General features: G+C 39.8%; 1 protein-coding gene across 1 annotated transcript; it reads right to left on the bottom strand.

The window, feature by feature from the left end:
* Positions 1-9,460: 9,460 nt before the first annotated feature.
* Positions 9,461-9,859, bottom strand: LOC112998198 (uncharacterized). The gene has a single exon (XM_026124267.1). The coding sequence runs from the start codon at positions 9,857-9,859 to the stop codon at positions 9,461-9,463; it is 399 nt and encodes a 132-aa protein (XP_025980052.1).
* Between the last annotated feature and the right edge of the window lie 359 nt (positions 9,860-10,218).

The raw sequence follows: 10,218 nt of genomic DNA, 5'->3' as shown, positions 1-10,218 counted from the left end.
CAACACCAATGGTCGTGCCAGAAGCATCAGTTTCGAGGATAAATGGCATAGTGAAATCAGGGGAGGCCAATATGGGTGCCTGAGTCATGAGTGTTTTCAATTGTTGGAACGTTGTTTGTGCTGCAAAGTTCCACACGAAGCTATCCTTGCATAATAATGCCATTAGAGGTGCAGTGGTGGCGTCATAATTACGAATGAACTTGCGATAAAAACCAGTGAGGCCCAAAAAACTCCTGAGGTCTGAAGGAGTTATGGGTGTAGGCCAGTCAATCATCACCTTTATTTTCTTTGGGTCTGGTGCAATACCATGCAGGGAGACAATGTGGCCAAGATAGTTGCTATTCGGCGAAGGTACATTTGGAACGACAAAGGTAGAACAAGCCCTTCAACAAGGCATTGAAGATCGCCTCTAGATGATCAATGTGTGCTAGAAGGGAAGAACTGTATATGAGTATATCATCAAAGAAGACTGCTGCAAACTTCCACAAAAATGGCCGGAGAAGGTCATTCATGGTGGCCTGAAAGGTTGACGAGGCATTGGTCAAACCGAAGGGCATCACCTTGAACTCGTAGTGGCCATGGTAGGTGCGAAAAGCCATTTTCGGGATGTCTAACTTCAAAAACTAGGATGCATTGCCTATTTCGCCCAATAATTCATCTATCGTAGGCATTGGGAAGCGATCCTTAACTATGATGGCGTTTAAAGCTCGGTAGTCGACACAACAGCGCCAGCTGCCGTCCTTCTTCTTCACCAATAACACCGGAGAAGAGAACGGACTATGGCTGGGGCGGATCATATCAGCGTCCAACATGGCGGCAACATGTCTCTCCAACTCATTCTTCTAGGAGTATGTGTGACACCCTCTACCCTGACATATATATATAAATAAATATAATATATTGGTAAACAAAATCACATGGGTAAAAGGTTCACATTCTCTTAAATTACCAAATAAAACTCATTAAAAACATATTCGGCTCAAAATAAGGCCGTCAAACTTTACAAAAATATTTTGTTAAATCAGTGAGGTGAAATAAAATAAACTAACATCATAAAATTAACATAAAAACTTATATCCCAATGTCACATCTTATCAGAGCGTTGTGTCCCGACGTCCTTCAACACAATATTCCTTAAAGCAATTCACCTAGACATCTGCTCCCCCGAACACAAAGTTCAAGATCATCACATGATCCAAACACAAACAGCAAACTGAGAGTGAGTTATCACATTCCTAACTAATAGAGAAACAAGACAACTAGATATACATATCATATAAACCAAATAAAACTTACACATAATTCACGTAATTCCACCACTTTGTCATTCAAAGTTCACTTTTCATCCATCAATCACACTTTTCAACCCCCCAACCCCCCTTACACAAGAATCACACGCTCTGATCAAGACATAATAACACCTCAATTTCATAAGAAACAATTAGCAAGCGCATGAGATAATTATGCTAAGACTCAAGCCTACATGCAATGTGGTACCATGTCAGTGAAAAACCACCCTAGGGCGCTTAGGAGTACATAACAAGACACACCACACAATGGGTTTGTCAGGTCACTCTCACTAAGATCATAGGGAGACCAGTCAGGGTCACGATGTTTTGCGAGAATGCTCAAACCATATGGGATCAGCATAAGCTTAAAGGAGCACTCAAACCCGGTGACTCCCAAGGCCTACACTCCGAAGAGTCCGTCAGGGCCTCTCCCTCCTGATTCAGGTCCAACCCCTAAAATCATTTTAGCACATAGATACTGCTAGTGAATTATACAATACCCATGACCTCACACTCGTGTCTTAAACATGTACAACATATTGCGCTACAATTTAACACTGGTTCCTAACTAGGAACCTACACTTTCTCTTTAACACTGGTTCCTAAATAGGAAACCTACACTTTCTCTTTAACACTGCGCATTTACACTTTTCTCAAGATAACACTGGTCGGGTTATTGTACAATTCACAGCTTACAACACAAAGAATGTCACATCAAGAGTTAATCACACACTTATTTACAACCAAAACTCATTCACAATTTCACATCTCATAATGTCACAATCCACCATCACATGTTTTCACGTATCTCACAATTCAACACCTGTTCTACTTTACACTTTTGCTCAATCTCAATAACAATATTATAATCTCAAGGCAACATATTATTCCACAATTCATCATATATTTCATTTATAAGCACTGCACATGAATTATACAATACCCTCACACTCATGTTTCAAACATGTTTAACACAATTGTGCTACAGTTTAACATTGGTTCCTAACTAGGAACCTACACTTTCTCTTTAACACTGCGCATAAACACTGGTTGGGTTATTGTATAATTCATAGCTCACGATATAATTAATGTAACATCAAGTGTTAACACATCCACTTATTCACAATCGAATATCATGTCCACACTTTAACATCTCATAACATCACATCAACCATCTCATAACATTCCCAATGATATTCATAAGGTACAACATACACATGTTCATGAAATTTAACCATAATATTCTCAAACTCGAACACTTAATAATTTTTGGAATCATACTATAACACTCTACAATATTATTTACATAAATTATTAATATAAATAACTACCTCTATATCTATAAACTAGCATACATCATATTGAATCACAAATTTCAAAGTAAGCTTTCAATGCACAAATTCTAAATAATTATATGAACTCTTTGGTCAGTTTCAATTATGATATTAATTTTTTAAATTATATATAAAAACCTAAACAACAAGAAAAAGAGAAAATACAAAATCAATATCTCTCTCTAAATTTCTCCTTACTTTATTTCATCAAATTCATATTAATTAGAAAAAGTATTCGATTTATAAGGTTCACGCTCAACACAATAGCATATCAATTTCACAAAAATTGGTCTGTCAAACATATATAATTCACTGTAATAATTATAAGAATAAAATGAAAATTGCAAAAGCACCCGAAAACCCATTCCAATTGATATCTCTAAGGATCCCTACGCATGTTCTCACTAATTCCCAATTGTGAATAACTCATCCCTTACCTCTAAGCGGGCTCACGTGTCTTCCAACGACAGCGGCATCTCTAGCGGTTCCCTGAGATTCCTCCAGTTCTTCCTCCGACTGCTCTGTTAGAGTTCCCAAGCGTCAGAGAGATAGAGAAGGGATTGAAACCTCCACTTGTACTGTCTTCATGCGATTCCTTTCTCCCTCCACAAACCTATTCTCAAAAATCCCAACGGTGAAAGTGTGCGGAATTGAATTTCGAACAACATATCCAAATTTCATGAAAATCCAACGGTTAACGAAACCGAGATCGTAATTTTACTGAGACCGTTCACGGTTTCTGCGGGAAAGGAAAAGGGTACAATGCAAAAGGTATTTCTCTCAGCTCAAACATGATGCCAAAATTCCCAACGGTGAGAATTCTCGGAATTGGGCTGTAAACGTAGTGCTCAAATTTCATGATGCTCCAACGGTAAACGAGTCCGAGATCATCATTTTTCTAAGACAGGTTAGGTGGCCTGCGGGAAAAAGAGAGGATTTTGGGAGAAGAGAGAAGAAACGAAATTGTGAGGCAGAGGAGGCTCAGGTTTCAGTCTGAAAACTGACCTAGCATGTTGTTATTTATAGCTAGGGGCATTTACAACCTATTATTTACTCTATTTATTTATTATTTTATAAAAACAAACTTTATTTTATTCTTTATCAAACAAATAAATAAAATACCCTTTTTATTTTCTCTCAAATCATTATTTTAATTAATAATTATATCTCCTTATTTATTTATTTATAAAATCTCATCATTTTTTTTGAAACTCTATTTATTTATAAATAACAATCCTTTTTAATCTAGTTTACGAAAATTGGGATGTTACAGTATAGGTATCTGTAAGGTCTGACGTTGACCAAGGTCGCTTGTGGAAGTAAGTGTATATGGTGGGTGATGGTGCATGGGGGTGGAAGGTGGTTGGGTTCCTGGAAAAGGGAGATATATCGCTGAAGAAGATGGTCCAGGGAAGGGTGGGTGTTGATAATAGGATGGGGTGTTTGTGGTGACTCAAAGTGGGTTGGGTCAAGCACACAGGTAAGCTGGTATAAGGCTGAGATACTATGGGTTTGGGCCAGGCATTTAATTTGTTGGGCCGACGCTGGGCTGGGAGTCAAGGGAATGTCAGCACGGAGGGACACTGGTTGGTCCATGTAAGTAAAACTCATCGTCAACAATGAGTAGTCAGTGGTGACGGGCCCCAATGTCTTCAACCACTGAACGCCGTGCACAATATTGGCACCACCGAGAGGTAGTTGGAACAACTCCACAGAGAAGGTGTACCCCTGAATGATAATGGGTATCGAAGGGCATTTAGTGTCACAAGCAAGGGTACTGTCGTTGCCAATCATAACACGCATGGCATCCGCAGGAACCTAGGGTAAGTGGAGGAAGGTGGCGAGGCGAGGTTGGATAAAATTGTGAGTGCTACCACCGTCGACGAGGATGACCACCTGATGGTGTGCGATGGTTCCATAGAGGTGGAATGTTTCCAGTGCCGGCATATCGGACAAGGCATTCAAGCTAATCTGAGGAGTCGTGAATGAGATCAGGGAAAGGCTGGTGTGCTCAGAAGAAGGGATTGGGGAAGACGGAGGAGGTCCATGGCAGTCTTCGTCCTCATTGGTAATCAACAAGTGGAGGCGAGGACGACAACGGTGACCATTTGTCGTCACAGTGGTAACATAAGCCTTTGTCACGGCGAAGGGCAAGTTCTTCAGTGAAGAATCGTTTTACTAAAGGACGGGCGGAACCGGTACCTGTGGAAGAACTGAGAGGTGGTGGTGGTACCAAAGAAGAAGGGGGCACTGTCACCGAAGAAGAAGGTGGCGCGCGTGACGGTCGTCGATGATCCTAGATCTTCTCCTCTTGCAGCTTGGCGAGAGCAATGGCATGTGGTAGAGACAAGGGCTGTAGAGCCTGCACCTCCCGACGAAGCTCCGGGTACAGGCCCGAAATAAAGCAACTCAGGTAGGCTGTCGGAGAAAGACCGATAGTACGGTTTGCTAAACACTCAAATTCCGTGAGATACTGATTCATAGAGGCACGTTGTTGAAGCTTAAAAAGAGCTCCCTGAGGATCATCGTAAAAAGTGAGCGCAAAGTGCGACTCCAAAGCCTGGAGCAATGCTGGCCATGAGGAGATGAACCCATTACGGGTCATCCATTGTTACCAAGAAAGGGCTGGTCCATCCATATAAAATGATGCCATTGTAATGCGTTCATGATCAGGCAACCCTTGATAATCAAAGAATTGGCAGATTTTAAAAATCTATCCAATGGGGTCATGGCCGTCGAACCTCGGAACGTCCAGCTTCATGTGGGTTTTGGTGTTTGGTGAAGAAGGTGTGGGGTGATGAGAAGGTGGAGGTTGCAGGGGAAAAGGTTGTACGGTAATGGTCGCGAGGTGTTCTAACATGGAATCCATCTTAGTGGTCATGGAGGTTTGGGTTTGGGCAAGGGTGGCATGATCCTGGATGAGATTGGCTTGGGCTTGGGCTAGTTTGGCGATGGCCTCTTCCATACGGTCAAGATTGGACTGGCGGGTGTTATGGTCGGGCATGGTGGCTGGCGGTGGGAGGGCAGGTCGGACCAAATTGATAAAGATAACTACCGCTAAAGGAAAATAACGCTAAAGGAAAATTACTGAAAGAGCTTTTTCTGCCATTTTCATTCACGCATTCATATATTTATACATGTACATGAAATTATCATAGCTAAAGATATTATTCTATTCTATTATAACTGTAAAGTTAGTGTTGTCTTCTAACCCCCTCCCCACAAGGATAACAGCATTACTCGTAATCCATTAAGTGTGCAGGCCTGGTCTGAGTGCATGAAGTCCTTCGTGTGGTCGTGGTGCTATCATTCGTACATGCTACTTGCATGGCGGGTTCTGTGGGTGACGTGCTGCTATCATACTAGCTATATTTTGGCGTTAGAAACATTGGTACACCTGGTTGTTACGGGGTTTAGAGAACCACAGGGAACATTTGCTCTTCCAAGGGTGATGCGGTTAACGAAGGTTAAAACTGCAGGTACCAAAATTAACCTTTGTTGAATCAATATTTTTTGTAGTGATTATAGTTCAATTTTGCATGTTTCCTCTGGTCTTTAAGAGACAAAGAGATAATATAATCAATTAATTAAAGATATCTTTGGCATTGTAGGCTTGTAACATTGGAGAGAATAAAATTAACGAGTTACACAAGGAAGGTTACCTTAATAATTATGATTTTGTATCATATGAAACTTGTGAATCTTGTGTCAAAGGAAAAATGACTAAATCTTCATTTATTGGAAGTGGAGAGTGGGTTCTGAATTATTGGGACTAGTTCATACAGTTATATAGATGTTTGTAGGCCCATGAAAATTTAAGCCGAAGGAGGATATTCTTATTTTATCACTTTCCCTGATGATATGTCTAGATATGGGATTTTGTATCTTATGAAACATAAATCCAAATCATTTGAAATGTTCAAAAGATTCCGAAGTGAAGTTGGAAAGCAAACTGGAAAAAGTATCAAAATGTATAGATATGATAGAGGGGGAGAATATCATAGTGATGATTTTATCAACTATCTAAAAGTGAATGAGATTCTCTCCTAGTGGACACCTCTAGGAACACCACATCACAATGGTGTATCTGAAAGAAGAAATCAAACATTATTAGATATGGTTAACTCCGGGGTTCACTAATCTTCCAATAAATTTATGTGGCAATGCTCTGGAAAAAACAATTTATCTTCTAAATAAAATACCTTCAAAATTAGTCTCTACAACTCTATATCATATATGGAAAGGATGTATACTAAATCTCAAACATATCAGGGGTTTGGGGTTGTCCAACTTATGTCAAGAGATTGTAGACAGATAAACTTGATGCAGGGTCTGATAACTATAGGTTGAACAGGTATCCTAAAATAACAATGGGATATTATTTCTATCATCCTCCTGACCATAAAGTGTTTGTGGCTAGAGAAAAAACCATTCTCGAAAGGAGATTCTCGCAGAAGGAAATCATGATAAAGAAATTGAGCTTGCATGAAGTTCAAGAAAATGATGAAGCACCAAAGGCTCAAGAACATGGAAATGAAGTTTGATGTTCTGGAAATAACACAAAGGTTACCAACCTAAAAAATATCTGATGTGGAAGGGAGCACAACTATGCTAAACAAGAGCACGATTATGATGAATAGGAGCACGACCGTTCTTGAAAAATAGTGACGCTAAGGGTCCTTTATGAAATTTGAAGAATGACTATCCTAAGGTTTTTTGGGGTGCTAGAAAGAGTGCTGGAATGAGAACGACCATTCTCCCAAAGAGCATGGTCGTGTTATTCTTCAAAGTTCACATTTTCACCCTTTTTCAGCTTGTTCCACATCAATTGACTTTGAGTTTCTGCCTAACACCAACCTACATAAAAACGTGAGATATGCATGAGTGAGTCAGACAAAGGCGAGTGAAGAGAGAGGGAAAGATTAGAGAGCGAGAGCGGAGCTTCAAATGCTTCAAACAACAAAAGATAATATCACATAAAACTACATTGTGAGGGAGCTTTACTGTGGATGAAGGCTCAACAACACAATAGAGACACTATCGCAATGGACTTTGGGGTGGCGTGAGATGTGCGACAGACTTCGGAGTGACAAAGAGTCATGGAAGAAGGCTAGAGGGTTTTGTTTTGGGCACGACATCATAGAAGAGAACATTGTTTTTGGGTTTCATTAAGAGGGATAGTTTTTAGATCAGTTTTAAATAAAATGATTTAAAAGGTAAGCTTTTAGATTGGTTTAACATTTAAACGATTTTAAAAAAAATGGATCAGTTCTTGCACAACCGATTTAAAAACATTGACTTTACTTATAAAAATGTCACCATATTTTTTTATGCGGTACATGGGGGAACCTATCAAAAAGCTTATCTAAAATCCATTTCTACACTAGTGCTTTATCCACCCCATAGAAGAAGTTTTCCACATAACTATCTTGATGCAGGGCGCTTTCCCTGGATCACTAGATGCACTTGAACATTAAAAAATTATATTAGAATGCTAAACTCATCCATATTAGAATGCTAAACTCATCCATAGATGATGACCTCATGATCCTTTGGAAAAGTTTCCTGAAAGGGCTATTGTAGCAACAACACTGTATCGAACCGCCCCTTGACGCTAAACAACATTATCAAATCTGATCTTGTTGCTACTATGCTATATGAAGCATACAACATTAGTGATGACTGAAACAATAACATTTATAACATGTGAGCTAAAGCTTTGTTGGAAAATATTTAATTAACTCCTGAGGAGAGGTTAGATCCAGACCATAATGCAATGCATTGCTCAATCATTGCCAAGTATCTATCGCCAAAGAACATCTTAAAAAGGCTTAAATACATTTGTTGTCCCAATATTTTAATGCTTTTATCATTTTTCATTCCTGTGATTTTTTTATGTTTTAGTCCTTTGTAAAATGTATTTGTTTTATTTTTTATCTTTAAAGCGATTTTAATAACATTTTTTATTGTTCAAAACTTCTTTTTGCTGTTCAAAACGCTATCTAAATCGCTTTAAGGATGAAAAATAAAACAAACACGTTTTGTAAGGACTAAAGCAAAAAAAATTTTGCAGGGACAAAAATAATTTAAAAAATGTTAAATTGAAGGGATGAAAATTGTATCTTTAAGTCTCTTAAAAATAAGTGATTTGCAGTTTTAAAAGCTTTGCCACCATTAGAGCAAATACAAACCATAAATCCATGACAACACCTCTGTTGTGCAAAGCATCACCAGTTGGAAAGTCTATCAAGAAGAAATTTCCAAAACAGAAATGATCTAGAAGGAGGGAAAGAAGGTTTCCATATTAACTAACAAAAAGAACAACATCTTTAAAAGATAGTTTCCCAAAAATACTTAGCTCCCAAATCATTTTATCATCCTTGGGGATGAAGTATGGCCAACTTCCAAATTTCCTCACAAACCAAAGGGATATTGTTATGAACAGCAAGGATATTCCTAGGATTCGAGGACTAGGGACATCCCAAAGAAAGGATGAAGAGAGGGAAAGGATTCTGTTATTTTCTCTATTTTCTATTACATACTAAGCATCCCTTATATAGAGGCACTAGCCAAGGATGCTGCTACGGAAATAGAAGGTGCTAGAATGTGAAAACAAAATAACAGAAAAATGGAAATGGTGACAATGCAGTGTCGCACGATGGGAAGCAACATGCCGACAGCATATTCCCTATGAACCAATATCCTCCTGACAGCTCAACACTCTAATAGATTCTATTAGAGGGAATCAACCAGGTGCTTGATGGTTTTGCTTTTGGGTCGTTGGTTTGTGCCCTCAATCGTCCTTTTGCTGGTTTGTTTTCTCCCTCCTAACACTCCCTAGCCCATCAAAAACACATTGTCTTCAAGGTGTTGGGGCTTCAAACCATGGCTTCCAAAAGTAATACCGGGATCCCAAGGTTTGTCCAGGCAAAATGCACCTGGTTTAGCAGTTGTCCATAGTGCAAAAGCAGTTGGTTGGAACTTGCGTGCGACCATGGTAGTCCCATAGGACTCAAGTCCCATCTCAAACAGCACCATGTCTCTATTTTCCCAAGGCTTGTCATGAGGAGCTGCTGCATGGCCATAAAAAAGGACAATGCTGAAGAGGTTCTCGAAGGAAATGGCGGGGTGAATGTGACTGAGATTAGGAAGATGAGAAGCAGGCATAGGAAGCGAAGCTGGCAAGGGGGCAGGGAATGGTTGCATGGGTGCAAGACATGGAGGCGCAGTTGGCATAGGAAACAGAGCCGATAATGGTGCGGGACTTGGTTTCATGGGTACGGAGCATGGAGGCAGGGTCGGCATGGAAAGAAAAGGCAGCGATGGTGACTGCTCAGTGGAAGAAGATGGGAAGTGTTGAGTGGCATCGCGAAGGGCTAGCCGCTGAAGAAGGTCGTCCAGTTTGGTGGCCATGGTTAGTCATTGATGCTCAATGAAAGCACCAAATTGTTATGGATAGCAAGGATAATCCTAGAACTCGAGGACTAGGGACCTCCCAAAGAAAGGGTGAAGAGAGGAAAAGGATTCTATTATTTTCTCTGTTCTCTATTACATACTAAGCATCCCTTATATAGAGGCACTAGCCAAGGGTGCTG

Source organism: Glycine max, chromosome 10 (genome assembly GCF_000004515.6).
Source record: "Glycine max cultivar Williams 82 chromosome 10, Glycine_max_v4.0, whole genome shotgun sequence".
NCBI classification, from domain to species: domain Eukaryota; kingdom Viridiplantae; phylum Streptophyta; class Magnoliopsida; order Fabales; family Fabaceae; genus Glycine; species Glycine max.
This window is presented reverse-complemented; position numbering and strand designations above follow the sequence as displayed.